Consider the following 18,844-nt stretch of genomic DNA (forward strand, 5'->3'; position numbering starts at 1 on the left):
GACAGGTATGCAGGGGTCACCGGATCGAACTCCACTGCGGGAATTCCGCATGCGGGGCATGACCTGCCAGTGTGCAGGAGGCCTTAGTTTGCATGGTTTAACTTTTTGATAGCATTAGTAAATATACCTAAATGTGTATAAAACATGTTTACCTGCTTTGTTTGTGGCATATTGAAATTAATGAGCGGTAGTATATACCTATGCAGGATTTTGGAAATGAAAAGGAAACCAGGTTTGATGGGACAGCTGTTTGCCTGCAAATATTACTATGGCAGTCCGGATATAACTGCAAATCTAGACCACAGCTTGTTGTTCGATATATAGGCTAAAACAGTGATTCATCAACATTAGTGGTGAGCAAACCGAAACAGTCAAACCCTGTTTCATGTTGAACTTTGCTAAAAGTGTGCAAACCCAAACCTTGGGCCGTTAGTTTTGGCTAAAACAAATTTTTCTCCTCATCCTCCTCCCCAATCACCACGCACACCGTGTTATACACCAGTTTTAGGGTTAGTAGTGAAATTTTGATTCGTACTAATTCGGACAGAACTGAACCTTTTGCCAAAATTCAATGAACCGGCCAAAGTGAACTTTTGAAAAGTTTGCTCATCACTTTAAGTCTCTGCAAGAGCCTCCGTGTAAACATTGGTGCAGGCAGCCTAATGGACTCTAGGTGTAAGAGATGCCATGACTAGAGATGAGCGAACGTGCTCGGCCACGCCCCTTTTTCGCCCGAATACCGCGATTTTCGAGTACTTCCGTACTCGGGCGAAAAAATTCGGGGGTCGCCGTGGCGGCGCGGGGGGTTGCAGCGGGGAGTGGGGGGGAGAGGGAGAGAGAGAGGGCTCCCCCCTGTTCCCCGCTGCTACCCCCCACGCCGCCACGCCTCTCCCCGCCCCCCGACGCACCCGAGTACTTTTCACCCGAGTAGTGAAGTACTCGAAAATCGCGGTATTTGGGCAAAAAAGGGGCGGGGCCGAGCACGTTCACTCATCTCTAGCCATGACCCATTGTTTGTGGGAGAGGGTCTCATATATTTCACCTATATTACAGGAGTACAAAAAAGCATGTTTATCAGCATTTATTAGGGACCAGGAAGCTCTCACAATAATGTAGAGCTGGAGAAGACTGCAAATAGCAATAAGAATATTTAACAGCTCTATTAATGATAATTACATATAATTCCTAATAGTTTACTAAGAATTAACATTTCCAGTTAAACACAATTTATAAAAATGACAACAAGACTCCTTATATAAGACAGAATCAGAGCCTAACAGACATTGCTCATATGATATGGAGATGGTTATTAAGTCTTCAAGGGGTATTCCAGGACTTACAAACTTTTAGCACAGCCTGCCTTAGTGAAACATTCAACAATGCCTATTCTTTACCTTTAAAGGGGTTTTGTCATTAAAAAAAATTATCTAAACTTACCTATTCCTTCCCTGTCTGTCTCCTTATCACATCATCTCCTGGTTGAGCTTCTCCACTGCCCCAGATCAGCTTACTGCAGGCTGGGCCCAGCTTGTTATGAAGGCTGCTTATCACAAACTCCTTCCTGCTGGGTCAGTGAAGGTCAGGTCCCTGTGCTGTAGCTTCACTGCTTAGGAAGGAACTGTAATCTATTTCAGAGACACCTCGCATGAGCAATCTCTGAAGAAGATAGGCAGTCCTCCTGCTGGCCTGTGAGCTGTGACGTAATGTACATTGGCAGACTGCCAACCTAATGTACGTAACCTCACAGGAAGGAGAAGAATCAGGCAGCTGGAGCTAAAGTGAGCCCCCAGACTGCAGGAGACAGGAGAAGATAAGGGGGTGAAGATCTGGTGAGTAGACTGATGGGGGAGGAATAGATAAGTAGAGCATTTTTCTTTTTTAGTCACAGAACCCCTTTAAGGGGTTGTCTTTTTACATGACAACTTCCTTTTAACAGGACTTTCAGTATTAAAAGAACAAACAGAGCATTACTTACCTCTCCTCCCCCGCCGGCATCCAGCGCTGTAGCCCCATTGTTGTCCCAGCAGTCGTCAGGTGACCACTGCAGCCACTCAGAGGCTCTCCTGGCATCGGTGATCACATCCGGAGCGCCATTATATAAAAATATATATACATATATATATATATCATTTCACAATATGATGATCCCTTGCACACTAGGACTGTTCCCTTGTACAAAAGAAGATTTTGAAATTTGACATTGGTCTCAGAATACCCCCTTAAGTCTTGCAAAGAAAACATCAAATTGTCCAAAATAATTCAAACATTATAACTCCCACTAGTCTTCTCAATTAGGTTTAAATTCCTTTGCTTTATTATCCTTCACCTCTTCTATAGAAGGTTAATCCACGAATCCACCACCCATCGCAGTGTTTGCATAAAGTCCTTAGGAGCCTAGTCCTTCGCTCTACGACTAGACCTTCTTGTGTATTCTCTTAATTAATTCCATTACTTTTGATATTTTCAGAATGATGCTCATCAAAACTCAATTCCTGTTTATCTGAAGTCTGTTTTGCATCGATCAGGTGGTTGCCACAAGCTATTCGGATATGTTGGGGCCTGGCTGGGACAGAGAGGAGAATAGTTCCAGGTAAACCTATCTGTTGTCGGGCAGCCAAAACAGCATCCTTTATGGCGAAAAATACAGAGGAACCTAGAAAGGCTAACACCTCTTCCACGACCTAAAATAAAATAAAACAAGTTACACACTATAAAAGTAAGATATGTCACAAAAATCCTGTGTCATATTTGTCAGTAGTCATATTATATTTATCAATAGAGAAAAGGAACATTTTATAGAGGTGGCAGATGGGGACTAATTGTGCACAAATAAGCAAATGTACAGTACTATGTCAGTGTTTCTCCTCTTGGTGCAAGAATAGCTAAATAATATACTGCTACATTCGGATTTTGGACACATTACCTACTAAACCAATATTAGGCAGGCCAACTTACAAGAAGGAAGTTGGCCTTAAAGGGGTTCTGTCACTAAAAAAGAAAAATGCTATACTCATCTATTCCTCGCCTATCAGTCTACTTACCAAATCTTCACCTCCCTTATCTTCTCCTGTCTCCTGCAGTCCAGGGGTCACTTTAGCTCCAGCTGCCTGATTCTTCTTCTTCCTGTGAGGTTACGTACATTAGGTTGGCAGTCTGCCAATGTATGTTATGTCACAGCTCACAGGCCAGCAAGAGGACTGCCTATCTTCTTCAGAGATTGCTCACGCTAGCTATCTCTGAAATAGATTACAATTCCTTCCTAGGCAGTGAAGCTACAGCACAGGGATGTGACCTTCACTGACCCAGCAGGAAGGAGTTTGTGATGAGCAGCCTTCATAACAAGCTGGGCCCAGCCTGCAGTCAGTGAGCTAACCTGGGGCAGTGGAGAAGCTCAACCAGGAGAAGATGTGATAAGGAGACTGACAGGGAAGGGATAGGTAAGTTTAGATAATTTTTCTTTTAATGACAAAACTCCTTTAACTTTTTCATTACCAAATGGGTAATATTTTAAAGTGGATTTGCCATAAAATAGCAGAAATTACCAGTTAATGCATATCCTTGAGTTATCTTGTGCAAATCTTTAGTTTTCTTCTAGTAACATCGCTTACAGTTAAAATGTTGTGACAACTAATATGACAATATAATTAGAGATGAGTGAGCACGCTCGGTTAAGGCAGTTACTCGAGCGAGCATCGCTCTTCTCGAGTAACTGCATACTGGTCCGAGCAGATTCGAGGGCCAGCAGGGGGGAGAGAGTGAGAGAGAGCTCTCTCTTCCCCCCGCTACCCCCTGCCGCCCCCCCCCCCCCCCCTGAATCTGCTCGGACCAGTATGCTGTTACTCGAGAAGAGTGATGCTTGCTCGAGTAACTGCCTTAACCGAGCGTGCTCGCTCATCTCTAAATATAATACTTTCATAAGGGGTGGTCACAAAGTGTCCCCAGACACATAAGTGGCAATTCAGCATAGTTACTATACTTTGCACTGCTAAAATGTTACTTCAGCTTACTTTCGGAGAACATCCCACATATGGATTTGGAGATGATGGAAGCAACGTTACATTGAGCTCTTCAGGCTCGCTTCTGTTGGTCGGAGAGTCGGCTTGGTTTTTGTGGGCACCGTTCACGCTTGGTTGAAGACCGTATTTAAAATCATCACTTGTGTACAACTTGAGTCCTTGAATAAATGCATTTTTAATCTATACAATTCAAAAGAAAAATATTTTATAATGAAAGTAATGTAAAGACAGAGCAACAGAGATATCTCACAAGGCAGAGGAATATATCAGCCCTGATAATCTACTGTTTTCACTTGTATGTTAGATATATCTACAAATAAACATGACCCCCGCAAAAAAAAAAAAAAACAGACACAATGGACATTTGAATACCTATTAATGTTTTTTTTTGGCAAATACCATTGATGACCTATCCTCAGGATAGATCATCAATAGTTAATTGCCTGGGGTCCGCCACTTGGGACCCCAGATGATCAGCTGATTGGGTGCCTGCTGTCAGCGCCACAACACTCAGGGTACCAAGGGGAAATTGTTAGCTTGAACACTTGTGCAATGGTCACCACTGGTAATTCCATGTGTAGCTCTCATTAAAATCAATGAGAGCTACACCTGAAATTACCAGCACCGACCACTACACAAGGGTCAGAGCTAACTGCTTCCACTCCATACCTTGTGTGCTGTGGTGTTGACAGTGGCACCCAATCAACTGATCAGCAGTCCTCAGCCAATCAACTATGGATGACCTGTTCCGAGGATATGTCATCAAACGTATTTGCCAAAAAAAAACTTGAATATTCTCAGAAGCCCCCAAGCAAATTTTCATAATTAGTAAAATGGACCTTCCATGGTTACGTAACATACCAAAGCCATTTTATTTTCCCTTCACACAAGTTTCCAAAGTGCACGGGATGATATTAACTGCTAGGCACCTGTGGGCATGTCTCTAGGGCAGTACTAATGAGGTGGTGGCAATTTACACAATGCTTTAAAATATTATTTTACGAATCCAGCATTTGACCCAACCTCTGCAGCAGGGGAAGGAGGGCGAGCTGTTTTCATCATCAGGACATTTACACAGACAGTCTCCCTGTGTATGGGTAGAACTTCTCAAAGGACTTTAAGCAGCAAGATCACAAATCAGCACATAGAATGTGGAAATCAGCAGCAGCCTATGCTGATGACATGTAATCTTGTTGCCACAAGTTCTGAACTCCCCAAACTGCTGAAATCTATCTGTGTGCAAGGAAACTGCCTGTGTCTAAAGGTGGCCAGACACTTGAATGTCGGTTAAGTGCTCATTCGGCCAACAACTATTCCTAACAAACTTCCTCGTATACAAGTCCAATTCCAAAAAAGTTGTGTAAAATGTAAAGAAAAAAGGAAGGCAATGATTTGGAAGTCTCATATATCTATATTTTATCCACAATAGAACCCAGAACACATTAGAAGTTGAAAGTGAGACATTTTTCCATTTCATAAAAAAATTAACTCATTTGTAAACTGATGGTAGCAACAAATCTCACAAGAGATGAGACAGTTAACAAAAAGCTGATAAAGTAAGTGGTACTAATGAAAAGCAGCTGGAGGATCAATTTTCTACTAAGTCACATGACTGTGTAGAAAAAGAGCATGTTAGAGAGGCAGAAGCAAGTTTCTCAGAAGCAAAGAAGCAAAAAGGGTCCAAAGGTTCACCAATCTCTGAAAAATTTCGAAGATTTTGAATATCCCACCATCTACAGTACATCACATCATCAAAAGATTCAGAAAATCTGGAGAGATTCTTGTGCACAAGGGACAAGGCCAACAGTCAATACTGAGTGCTTGAGGTCTACGGCCCCTCAGGCGTCACTGCATTAAAAACAGACATGATTCTGTAATGCATATCACTGCATGGGCTCAGGAATACTTCCAGAAATTGTCGGTGATCACAGTTTGCTGTGCAATCAATCTACAAATGCCAACTGAAGCTGTATCATGCAAAGACAAAGCCAAACATCAACACAATCCAGGAATGCCAGCATCTTCTCTGGGCCAAAGTTCACTTAAAATGGACAGAGGCAAAATGGAAAATTGTTCTGTGGTCAGATGAATCGAAATTTGACATATAGACTCAACAGGCGAGTGACCATCCAGCTAGTTATCAGTGCACAGCTCAAAAGCCTGCATCTCTCATGGTATGGGGTAGCACAAGTGCCTATAGCATGAGCAGCTTACACATTTTGAAAGGCATCAATGCTGAGCAGTATATAGAGGTTTTGGAACAACATATGCTCCCATCCAGACAACATCTTTTTTAGGGAAGGTCTTGCATATTTCAGCAGGACACTGCTAAACCACATACTGCATCCATCACAACAGCATGGCTTAGCAGAAGAGTCCAGGTGCTGAACCGGCCGCCCGCAGTCCAAACCTTTCCCCGATAGAAAACATTTGGCACATTATGAAACGAAAAATCCTGTAAAGAAGACTCAGAACTGGTGAGCTGCTAGAAACCTACATTAGACAAGAATGGGACAACATTCATCTCCCAAAACTCCAGCAATTGGTCTCCTCACTTCCCAGACGTTTACAGATTGTCGTAAAAAAGAAGAGAGCATGCTAGGCAATGGTAGACACGACCCTGGCCCAACTTTTGTGAGATGTGTTGCTGCCATCAATTTCTAATTGAGTTACTCTTTTTAATTAAATGGAAACACGTCTTACTTTCAACTGCTGATATGTGTTCTGTGTTCTATTGTGGATAACATATGGTTATGTGAGATTCTCATATTGCATCCTTCTTTGCATTGCATTTTTTTATATTTTACATGGCATCCAGGCTTTTTTGGAATTAGGGTTGTACATGCACACTCAACTCGGCCATGTGTGTATGTATTTTCAATTGAAAGAAGAGAGTAAGCTGCTGCCAGGCACCACTGGTAGCAGCTTATTTTCGTTGAGAACAAAGGTTTGGGAATAATGAAATTCAAAATGTCCGATCCTTTCTTCCCCCAAACGTCTGTCCATTGAACATTGGCTAGATATATTATACACATCAGATGAGTGTTCATCCCACACAATTCAGCTAATGTAAGCCTAATGTGTATGGTTAGTTTAACAGTGATCCTGCTGCGGTGAAAGTCCTGCTCTCTACTTGGAGCAACTAATAAATTAGGAACAGAGAGCATATCAAGAATTTCTAGCCTAACCCCTTCCAAAAGAAAGAGTCGGAAATAAGAAGCCTGTGTGCAAGCCTATGTATCTAGCAAGTGTTTATATATTCAGTATGTGTATTTCCCTACTAGCCAATTACCCCATACAAACAATGCCAGGAGAGTGTTCCTCATAAACATTGCCAGTAGTGTCCCTCATAAACATTGCCAGGAGAGTATCCCTCATAAACAATGCCAGGAGAGTATCCCTCATAAACAATGCCAGGGGAGTGTCCCTCATAAACAATGCCAGGAGAGTGTCCTTCATAAACAATGCCAGGAGAGTGTCCCTCATAAACATTGCCAGGAGAGTGTCCCTCATAAACAATGCCAGGAGAGTGTCCCTCAAACAATGCCAGGAGAGTGTCCCTCATAAACAGTGCCAGTAGTGTCCCTCATAAACAGTGCCAGTAGTGTCCCTCATAAACAAGGCCAGGAGAGTGTCCCTCATAAACAAGGCCAGGAGAGTGTCCCTCAAATAATGCCAGGAGGGTGTCCCTCAAACAATGCCAGGAGAGTGTCCCTCATAAAAAATGCCAGGAGAGTGTCCCTCAAACAATGCCAGGAGAATGTCCCCCATAAACAGTGCCAGTAGTGTCCCTCATAAACGGTGCCAGTATTGTCCCACATAAACATTGCCAGGAGAGTGTCCCTCACAAACAATGCCAGGAGAGTGTCCCTCATAAACAATGCCAGGAGAGAGTCCCTCAAACAATGCCAGGAGAGTGTCCCTCAAACAATGCCAGGAGAGTGTCCCTCATAAACAATGCCAGGAGAGTGTCCCTCATAAACATTGCCAGGAGAATGTCCCTCATAAACATTGCCAGGAGAGTGTCCCTCATAAACAATGCCAGGAGAGTGTCCCTCATAAACAGTGCCAGTAGTGTCCCTCATAAACAGTGCCAGTAGTGACCCTCATAAACAGTGCCAGTAGTGTCCCTCATAAACACTGCCAACAGAGAGTCCCTCATAAACAGTGCCAGGAGAGTGTCCCTCATAAACGATGCCAGGAGAGTGTCCCTCATAAACAATGCCAGGAGAGTGTCCCTCATAAACAATGCCAGGAGAGTGTCCCTCATAAACATTGCCAGGAGAGTGTCCCTCATAAACAGTGCCAGGAGAGTGTTCCTCATGAACAGTGCCACTAGTGTCCCTCATGAACAGTGCCAGGAGAGTGTCCCTCATAAACAGTGCCAGGAGAGTGTTCGTCATGAACAGTGCCACTAGTGTCCCTCATGAACAGTGCTAGGAGAGTGTCCCTCATAAACAGTGCCAGGAGAGTGTCCCTCAAAAACAGTGCCAGGAGAGTGTCCCTCATAAACAATGCCAAGAGTGTCCCTCATAAACAATGCCAAGAGTGTCCCTCATAAACAATGCCAAGAGTGTCCCTCATAAACAGTGCCAGTAGTGTCCCTCATAAACAGTGCCAGAAGAGTGTCCCTCATAAACAATGCCAGGAGAGTGTCCCTCATAAACAGTGCCAGGAGAGTGTCCCTCATAAATAGTGCCAGGAGAGTGTCCCTCATAAACAGTGCCAGGAAAGTGTCCCTCATAAACAGTGCCAGGAGAGTGTCCCTCATAAACAGTGCCAGGAAAGTGTCCCTCATAAACAGTGCCAGGAGAGTGTCCTTCATAAACAATGCTAAGAGAGTGTCCCTCATAAACAATGCCAGGAGAGTGTCCCTCATAAACAGTGCCAGTAGTGTCCCTCAAATAGTGCCAGTAGTGTCCCTCATAACAATGCCAGTAGTGTCCCTCATAAACAGTGCCAGGAGAGTGTTCCTCATGAACAGTGCCACTAGTGTCCCTCATGAACAGTGCCAGGAGAGTGTCCCTCATAAACAGTGCCAGGAGAGTGTTCGTCATGAACAGTGCCACTAGTGTCCCTCATGAACAGTGCTAGGAGAGTGTCCCTCATAAACAGTGCCAGGAGAGTGTCTCTCAAAAACAGTGCCACTAGTGTCCCTCAAAAACAGTGCCAGGAGAGTGTCCCTCATAAACAATGCCAGGAGAGTGTCCTTCAAAAACAGTGCCAGGAGAGTGTCCCTCATAAACAATGCCAAGAGTGTCCCTCATAAACAATGCCAAGAGTGTCCCTCATAAACAATGCCAAGAGTGTCCCTCATAAACAGTGCCAGTAGTGTCCCTCATAAACAGTGCCAGAAGAGTGTCCCTCATAAACAATGCCAGGAGAGTGTCCCTCATAAACAATGCCAAGAGTGTCCCTCATAAACAATGCCAAGAGTGTCCCTCATAAACAATGCCAAGAGTGTCCCTCATAAACAGTGCCAGAAGAGTGTCCCTCATAAACAATGCCAGGAGAGTGTCCCTCATAAACAATGCCAGGAGAGTGTCCCTCATAAACAGTGCCAGTAGTGTCCCTCATAAACAGTGCCAGTAGTGTCCCTCATAAACAATGCCAGGAGAGTATCCCTCATAAACAATGCCAGGAGAGTGTCCCTCATAAACAATGCCAGGAGAGTGTCCTTCATAAACAATGCCAGGAGAGTGTCCCTCATAAACATTGCCAGGAGAGTGTCCCTCATAAACAATGCCAGGAGAGTGTCCCTCAAACAATGCCAGGAGAGTGTCCCTCATAAACAGTGCCAGTAGTGTCCCTCATAAACAGTGCCAGTAGTGTCCCTCATAAACAAGGCCAGGAGAGTGTCCCTCATAAACAAGGCCAGGAGAGTGTCCCTCAAACAATGCCAGGAGAGTGTCCCTCAAACAATGCCAGGAGAGTGTCCCTCATAAACAGTGCCAGTAGTGTCCCTCATAAACAATGCCAGGAGAGTCTCCCTCATAAACAATGCCAGGAGAGTGTCCCTCATAAACATGCCAGGAGAGTGTCCCTCATAAACATGCCAGGAGAGTGTCCCTCATAAAAAATGCCAGGAGAGTGTCCCTCAAACAATGCCAGGAGAATGTCCCCCATAAACAGTGCCAGTAGTGTCCCTCATAAACAGTGCCAGTATTGTCCCACATAAACATTGCCAGGAGAGTGTCCCTCACAAACAATGCCAGGAGAGTGTCCCTCATAAACAATGCCAGGAGAGAGTCCCTCAAACAATGCCAGGAGAGTGTCCCTCAAACAATGCCAGGAGAGTGTCCCTCAAAAACAATGCCAGGAGAGTGTCCCTCATAAACAATGCCAGGAGAGTGTCCCTCATAAACATTGCCAGGAGAATGTCCCTCATAAACATTGCCAGGAGAGTGTCCCTCATAAACAATGCCAGGAGAGTGTCCCTCAAACAATGCAAGGAGAGTGTCCCTCATAAACAGTGCCAGTAGTGTCCCTCATAAACAGTGCCAGTAGTGACCCTCATAAACAGTGCCAGTAGTGTCCCTCATAAACAGTGCCAGGAGAGAGTCCCTCATAAACAGTGCCAAGAGAGTGTCCCTCATAAACGATGCCAGGAGAGTGTCCCTCATAAACAATGCCAGGAGAGTGTCCCTCATAAACAATGCCAGGAGAGTGTCCCTCATAAACAATGCCAGGAGAGTGTCCCTCATAAACATTGCCAGGAGAGTGTCCCTCATAAACAGTGCCAGGAGAGTGTTCCTCATGAACAGTGCCACTAGTGTCCCTCATGAACAGTGCCAGGAGAGTGTCCCTCATAAACAGTGCCAGGAGAGTGTTCGTCATGAACAGTGCCACTAGTGTCCCTCATGAACAGTGCTAGGAGAGTGTCCCTCATAAACAGTGCCAGGAGAGTGTCCCTCAAAAACAGTGCCAGGAGAGTGTCCCTCATAAACAATGCCAAGAGTGTCCCTCATAAACAATGCCAAGAGTGTCCCTCATAAACAGTGCCAGTAGTGTCCCTCATAAACAGTGCCAGAAGAGTGTCCCTCATAAACAATGCCAGGAGAGTGTCCCTCATAAATAGTGCCAGGAGAGTGTCCCTCATAAATAGTGCCAGGAGAGTGTCCCTCATAAACAGTGCCAGGAAAGTGTCCCTCATAAACAGTGCCAGGAGAGTGTCCCTCATAAACAGTGCCAGGAAAGTGTCCCTCATAAACAGTGCCAGGAGAGTGTCCTTCATAAACAATGCTAAGAGAGTGTCCCTCATAAACAATGCCAGGAGAGTGTCCCTCATAAACAGTGCCAGTAGTGTCCCTCAAATAGTGCCAGTAGTGTCCCTCATAACAATGCCAGTAGTGTCCCTCATAAACAGTGCCAGGAGAGTGTTCCTCATGAACAGTGCCACTAGTGTCCCTCATGAACAGTGCCAGGAGAGTGTCCCTCAAACAATGCCAGGAGAGTGTCCCTCATAAACAGTGCCAGTAGTGTCCCTCATAAACAATGCCAGGAGAGTCTCCCTCATAAACAATGCCAGGAGAGTGTCCCTCATAAACATGCCAGGAGAGTGTCCCTCATAAACATGCCAGGAGAGTGTCCCTCATAAAAAATGCCAGGAGAGTGTCCCTCAAACAATGCCAGGAGAATGTCTCCCATAAACAGTGCCAGTAGTGTCCCTCATAAACAGTGCCAGTATTGTCCCACATAAACATTGCCAGGAGAGTGTCCCTCACAAACAATGCCAGGAGAGTGTCCCTCATAAACAATGCCAGGAGAGAGTCCCTCAAACAATGCCAGGAGAGTGTCCCTCAAACAATGCCAGGAGAGTGTCCCTCAAAAACAATGCCAGGAGAGTGTCCCTCATAAACAATGCCAGGAGAGTGTCCCTCATAAACATTGCCAGGAGAATGTCCCTCATAAACATTGCCAGGAGAGTGTCCCTCATAAACAATGCCAGGAGAGTGTCCCTCAAACAATGCAAGGAGAGTGTCCCTCATAAACAGTGCCAGTAGTGTCCCTCATAAACAGTGCCAGTAGTGACCCTCATAAACAGTGCCAGTAGTGTCCCTCATAAACAGTGCCAGGAGAGAGTCCCTCATAAACAGTGCCAAGAGAGTGTCCCTCATAAACGATGCCAGGAGAGTGTCCCTCATAAACAATGCCAGGAGAGTGTCCCTCATAAACAATGCCAGGAGAGTGTCCCTCATAAACAATGCCAGGAGAGTGTCCCTCATAAACATTGCCAGGAGAGTGTCCCTCATAAACAGTGCCAGGAGAGTGTTCCTCATGAACAGTGCCACTAGTGTCCCTCATGAACAGTGCCAGGAGAGTGTCCCTCATAAACAGTGCCAGGAGAGTGTTCGTCATGAACAGTGCCACTAGTGTCCCTCATGAACAGTGCTAGGAGAGTGTCCCTCATAAACAGTGCCAGGAGAGTGTCCCTCAAAAACAGTGCCAGGAGAGTGTCCCTCATAAACAATGCCAAGAGTGTCCCTCATAAACAATGCCAAGAGTGTCCCTCATAAACAGTGCCAGTAGTGTCCCTCATAAACAGTGCCAGAAGAGTGTCCCTCATAAACAATGCCAGGAGAGTGTCCCTCATAAATAGTGCCAGGAGAGTGTCCCTCATAAATAGTGCCAGGAGAGTGTCCCTCATAAACAGTGCCAGGAAAGTGTCCCTCATAAACAGTGCCAGGAGAGTGTCCCTCATAAACAGTGCCAGGAAAGTGTCCCTCATAAACAGTGCCAGGAGAGTGTCCTTCATAAACAATGCTAAGAGAGTGTCCCTCATAAACAATGCCAGGAGAGTGTCCCTCATAAACAGTGCCAGTAGTGTCCCTCAAATAGTGCCAGTAGTGTCCCTCATAACAATGCCAGTAGTGTCCCTCATAAACAGTGCCAGGAGAGTGTTCCTCATGAACAGTGCCACTAGTGTCCCTCATGAACAGTGCCAGGAGAGTGTCCCTCATAAACAGTGCCAGGAGAGTGTTCGTCATGAACAGTGCCACTAGTGTCCCTCATGAACAGTGCTAGGAGAGTGTCCCTCATAAACAGTGCCAGGAGAGTGTCTCTCAAAAACAGTGCCACTAGTGTCCCTCAAAAACAGTGCCAGGAGAGTGTCCCTCATAAACAATGCCAGGAGAGTGTCCTTCAAAAACAGTGCCAGGAGAGTGTCCCTCATAAACAATGCCAAGAGTGTCCCTCATAAACAATGCCAAGAGTGTCCCTCATAAACAGTGCCAGTAGTGTCCCTCATAAACAGTGCCAGAAGAGTGTCCCTCATAAACAGTGCCAGAAGAGTGTCCCTCATAAACAATGCCAAGAGTGTCCCTCATAAACAATGCCAAGAGTGTCCCTCATAAACAATGCCAAGAGTGTCCCTCATAAACAATGCCAAGAGTGTCCCTCATAAACAGTGCCAGAAGAGTGTCCCTCATAAACAATGCCAGGAGAGTGTCCCTCATAAACAATGCCAGGAGAGTGTCCCTCATAAACAGTGCCAGTAGTGTCCCTCATAAACAGTGCCAGTAGTGTCCCTCATAAACAAGGCCAGGAGAGTGTCCCTCATAAACAAGGCCAGGAGAGTGTCCCTCAAACAATGCCAGGAGAGTGTCCCTCAAACAATGCCAGGAGAGTGTCCCTCATAAACAGTGCCAGTAGTGTCCCTCATAAACAATGCCAGGAGAGTCTCCCTCATAAACAATGCCAGGAGAGTGTCCCTCATAAACAATGCCAGGAGAGTGTCCCTCAAAAAAAATGCCAGGAGAGTGTCCCTCAAACAATGCCAGGAGAATGTCCCCCATAAACAGTGCCAGTAGTGTCCCTCATAAACAGTGCCAGTATTGTCCCACATAAACATTGCCAGGAGAGTGTCCCTCACAAACAATGCCAGGAGAGAGTCCCTCAAACAATGCCAGGAGAGTGTCCCTCATAAACAATGCCAGGAGAGTGTCCCTCATAAACAATGCCAGGAGTGTCCCTCATAAACATTGCCAGGAGAATGTCCCTCATAAACATTGCCAGGAGAGTGTCCCTCATAAACAATGCCAGGAGAGTGTCCCTCAAACAATGCCAGGAGAGTGTCCCTCATAAACAGTGCCAGTAGTGTCCCTCATAAACAGTGCCAGTAGTGACCCTCATAAACAGTGCCAGTAGTGTCCCTCATAAACAGTGCCAGGAGAGAGTCCCTCATAAACAGTGCCAAGAGAGTGTCCCTCATAAACGATGCCAGGAGAGTGTTCCTCATAAACAATGCCAGGAGAGTGTCCCTCATAAACAGTGCCAGAAGAGTGTCCCTCATAAACAATGCCAGGAGAGTGTCCCTCATAAACAATGCCAGGAGAGTGTCCCTCATAAACATTGCCAGGAGAGTGTCCCTCATAAACAGTGCCAGGAGAGTGTTCCTCATGAACAGTGCCACTAGTGTCCCTCATGAACAGTGCCAGGAGAGTGTCCCTCATAAACAGTGCCAGGAGAGTGTTTGTCATGAACAGTGCCACTAGTGTCCCTCATGAACAGTGCTAGGAGAGTGTCCCTCATAAACAGTGCCAGGAGAGTGTCCCTCAAAAACAGTGCCAGGAGAGTGTCCCTCATAAACAATGCCAAGAGTGTCCCTCATAAACAATGCCAAGAGTGTCCCTCATAAACAATGCCAAGAGTGTCCCTCATAAACAGTGCCAGTAGTGTCCCTCATAAACAGTGCCAGAAGAGTGTCCCTCATAAACAATGCCAGGAGAGTGTCCCTCATAAATAGTGCCAGGAGAGTGTCCCTCATAAATAGTGCCAGGAGAGTGTCCCTCATAAACAGTGCCAGGAAAGTGTCCCTCATAAATAGTGCCAGGAGAGTGTCCCTCATAAACAGTGCCAGGAAAGTGTCCCTCATAAACAGTGCCAGTAGAGTGTCCTTCATAAACAATGCCAGGAGAGTGTCCCTCATAAACAGTGCCTGTAGTGCCCCTCAAATAGTGCCAGTAGTGTCCCTCATAACAATGCCAGTAGTGTCCCTCATAAACAGTGCCAGGAGAGTGTTCCTCATGAACAGTGCCACTAGTGTCCCTCATGAACAGTGCCAGGAGAGTGTCCCTCATAAACAGTGCCAGGAGAGTGTTCGTCATGAACAGTGCCACTAGTGTCCCTCATGAACAGTGCTAGGAGAGTGTCCCTCATAAACAGTGCCAGGAGAGTGTTCGTCATGAACAGTGCCACTAGTGTCCCTCATAAACAGTGCCAGGAGAGTGTCTCTCAAAAACAGTGCCACTAGTGTCCCTCAAAAACAGTGCCAGGAGAGTGTCCCTCATAAACAATGCCAGGAGAGTGTCCTTCAAAAACAGTGCCAGGAGAGTGTCCCTCATAAACAATGCCAAGAGTGTCCCTCATAAACAATGCCAAGAGTGTCCCTCATAAACAATGCCAAGAGTGTCCCTCATAAACAGTGCCAGTAGTGTCCCTCATAAACAGTGCCAGAAGAGTGTCCCTCATAAACAATGCCAAGAGTGTCCCTCATAAACAATGCCAAGAGTGTCCCTCATAAACAATGCCAAGAGTGTCCCTCATAAACAATGCCAAGAGTGTCCCTCATAAATAGTGCCAGAAGAGTGTCCCTCATAAACAATGCCAGGAGAGTGTCCCTCATAAACAATGCCAGGAGAGTGTCCCTCATAAACAGTGCCAGTAGTGTCCCTCATAAACAAGGCCAGGAGAGTGTCCCTCATAAACAAGGCCAGGAGAGTGTCCCTCAAAAACAATGCCAGGAGAGTGTCCCTCAAACAATGCCAGGAGAGTGTCCCTCATAAACAGTGCCAGTAGTGTCCCTCATAAACAATGCCAGGAGAGTCTCCCTCATAAACAATGCCAGGAGAGTGTCCCTCATAAACATGCCAGGAGAATGTCCCTCATAAAAAATGCCAGGAGAGTGTCCCTCAAACAATGCCAGGAGAATGTCCCCCATAAACAGTGCCAGTAGTGTCCCTCATAAACAGTGCCAGTATTGTCCCACATAAACATTGCCAGGAGAGTGTCCCTCACAAACAATGCCAGGAGAGTGTCCCTCATAAACAATGCCAGGAGAGAGTCCCTCAAACAATGCCAGGAGAGTGTCCCTCATAAACAGTGCCAGAAGAGTGTCCCTCATAAACAATGCCAGGAGAGTGTCCCTCATAAACAATGCCAGGAGAGTGTCCCTCATAAACATTGCCAGGAGAGTGTCCCTCATAAACAGTGCCAGGAGAGTGTTCCTCATGAACAGTGCCACTAGTGTCCCTCATGAACAGTGCCAGGAGAGTGTCCCTCATAAACAGTGCCAGGAGAGTGTTTGTCATGAACAGTGCCACTAGTGTCCCTCATGAACAGTGCTAGGAGAGTGTCCCTCATAAACAGTGCCAGGAGAGTGTCCCTCGAAAACAGTGCCAGGAGAGTGTCCCTCATAAACAATGCCAAGAGTGTCCCTCATAAACAATGCCAAGAGTGTCCCTCATAAACAGTGCCAGTAGTGTCCCTCATAAACAGTGCCAGAAGAGTGTCCCTCATAAACAATGCCAGGAGAGTGTCCCTCATAAATAGTGCCAGGAGAGTGTCCCTCATAAATAGTGCCAGGAGAGTGTCCCTCATAAACAGTGCCAGGAAAGTGTCCCTCATAAATAGTGCCAGGAGAGTGTCCCTCATAAACAGTGCCAGGAAAGTGTCCCTCATAAACAGTGCCAGTAGAGTGTCCTTCATAAACAATGCCAGGAGAGTGTCCCTCATAAACAGTGCCTGTAGTGTCCCTCAAATAGTGCCAGTAGTGTCCCTCATAACAATGCCAGTAGTGTCCCTCATAAACAGTGCCAGGAGAGTGTTCCTCATGAACAGTGCCACTAGTGTCCCTCATGAACAGTGCCAGGAGAGTGTCCCTCATAAACAGTGCCAGGAGAGTGTTCGTCATGAACAGTGCCACTAGTGTCCCTCATGAACAGTGCTAGGAGAGTGTCCCTCATAAACAGTGCCAGGAGAGTGTTCGTCATGAACAGTGCCACTAGTGTCCCTCATAAACAGTGCCAGGAGAGTGTCTCTCAAAAACAGTGCCACTAGTGTCCCTCAAAAACAGTGCCAGGAGAGTGTCCCTCATAAACAATGCCAGGAGAGTGTCCTTCAAAAACAGTGCCAGGAGAGTGTCCCTCATAAACAATGCCAAGAGTGTCCCTCATAAACAATGCCAAGAGTGTCCCTCATAAACAATGCCAAGAGTGTCCCTCATAAACAGTGCCAGTAGTGTCCCTCATAAACAGTGCCAGAAGAGTGTCCCTCATAAACAATGCCAAGAGTGTCCCTCATAAACAATGCCAAGAGTGTCCCTCATAAACAATGCCAAGAGTGTCCCTCATAAACAATGCCAAGAGTGTCCCTCATAAATAGTGCCAGAAGAGTGTCCCTCATAAACAATGCCAGGAGAGTGTCCCTCATAAACAATGCCAGGAGAGTGTCCCTCATAAACAGTGCCAGTAGTGTCCCTCATAAACAAGGCCAGGAGAGTGTCCCTCATAAACAAGGCCAGGAGAGTGTCCCTCAAACAATGCCAGGAGAGTGTCCCTCAAACAATGCCAGGAGAGTGTCCCTCATAAACAGTGCCAGTAGTGTCCCTCATAAACAATGCCAGAAGAGTCTCCCTCATAAACAATGCCAGGAGAGTGTCCCTCATAAACATGCCAGGAGAATGTCCCTCATAAAAAATGCCAGGAGAGTGTCCCTCAAACAATGCCAGGAGAATGTCCCCCATAAACAGTGCCAGTAGTGTCCCTCATAAACAGTGCCAGTATTGTCCCACATAAACATTGCCAGGAGAGTGTCCCTCACAAACAATGCCAGGAGAGTGTCCCTCATAAACAATGCCAGGAGAGAGTCCCTCAAACAATGCCAGGAGAGTGTCCCTCATAAACAGTGCCAGAAGAGTGTCCCTCATAAACAATGCCAGGAGAGTGTCCCTCATAAACAATGCCAGGAGAGTGTCCCTCATAAACATTGCCAGGAGAGTGTCCCTCATAAACAGTGCCAGGAGAGTGTTCCTCATGAACAGTGCCACTAGTGTCCCTCATGAACAGTGCCAGGAGAGTGTCCCTCATAAACAGTGCCAGGAGAGTGTTTGTCATGAACAGTGCCACTAGTGTCCCTCATGAACAGTGCTAGGAGAGTGTCCCTCATAAACAGTGCCAGGAGAGTGTCCCTCAAAAACAGTGCCAGGAGAGTGTCCCTCATAAACAATGCCAAGAGTGTCCCTCATAAACAATGCCAAGAGTGTCCCTCATAAACAGTGCCAGTAGTGTCCCTCATAAACAGTGCCAGAAGAGTGTCCCTCATAAACAATGCCAGGAGAGTGTCCCTCATAAATAGTGCCAGGAGAGTGTCCCTCATAAATAGTGCCAGGAGAGTGTCCCTCATAAACAGTGCCAGGAAAGTGTCCCTCATAAATAGTGCCAGGAGAGTGTCCCTCATAAACAGTGCCAGGAAAGTGTCCCTCATAAACAGTGCCAGTAGAGTGTCCTTCATAAACAATGCCAGGAGAGTGTCCCTCATAAACAGTGCCTGTAGTGTCCCTCAAATAGTGCCAGTAGTGTCCCTCATAACAATGCCAGTAGTGTCCCTCATAAACAGTGCCAGGAGAGTGTTCCTCATGAACAGTGCCACTAGTGTCCCTCATGAACAGTGCCAGGAGAGTGTCCCTCATAAACAGTGCCAGGAGAGTGTTCGTCATGAACAGTGCCACTAGTGTCCCTCATGAACAGTGCTAGGAGAGTGTCCCTCATAAACAGTGCCAGGAGAGTGTTCGTCATGAACAGTGCCACTAGTGTCCCTCATAAACAGTGCCA

General features: G+C 46.1%; 1 protein-coding gene across 1 annotated transcript in view; it reads right to left on the minus strand.

Moving 5' to 3' along the window:
- Positions 1-1,066: 1,066 nt before the first annotated feature.
- The window catches only part of LOC136576287 (aldehyde oxidase-like), a 155,128-nt gene continuing 137,350 nt past the window's right edge, over positions 1,067-18,844 (minus strand). Inside the window, exons 26-27 of the mRNA XM_066575463.1 lie at positions 4,008-4,196; positions 1,067-2,681 (exon numbers count right to left, since the gene is read on the minus strand). Of these exons, the coding sequence (XP_066431560.1) occupies positions 2,436-2,681; positions 4,008-4,196 (435 nt within the window). The 3' untranslated portion in view covers positions 1,067-2,435. The remainder of the gene's footprint in view (positions 2,682-4,007; positions 4,197-18,844) is intronic.

The sequence above is a fragment of the Eleutherodactylus coqui genome, chromosome 8, assembly GCF_035609145.1.
Source record: "Eleutherodactylus coqui strain aEleCoq1 chromosome 8, aEleCoq1.hap1, whole genome shotgun sequence".
NCBI classification, from domain to species: Eukaryota; Metazoa; Chordata; class Amphibia; order Anura; family Eleutherodactylidae; genus Eleutherodactylus; species Eleutherodactylus coqui.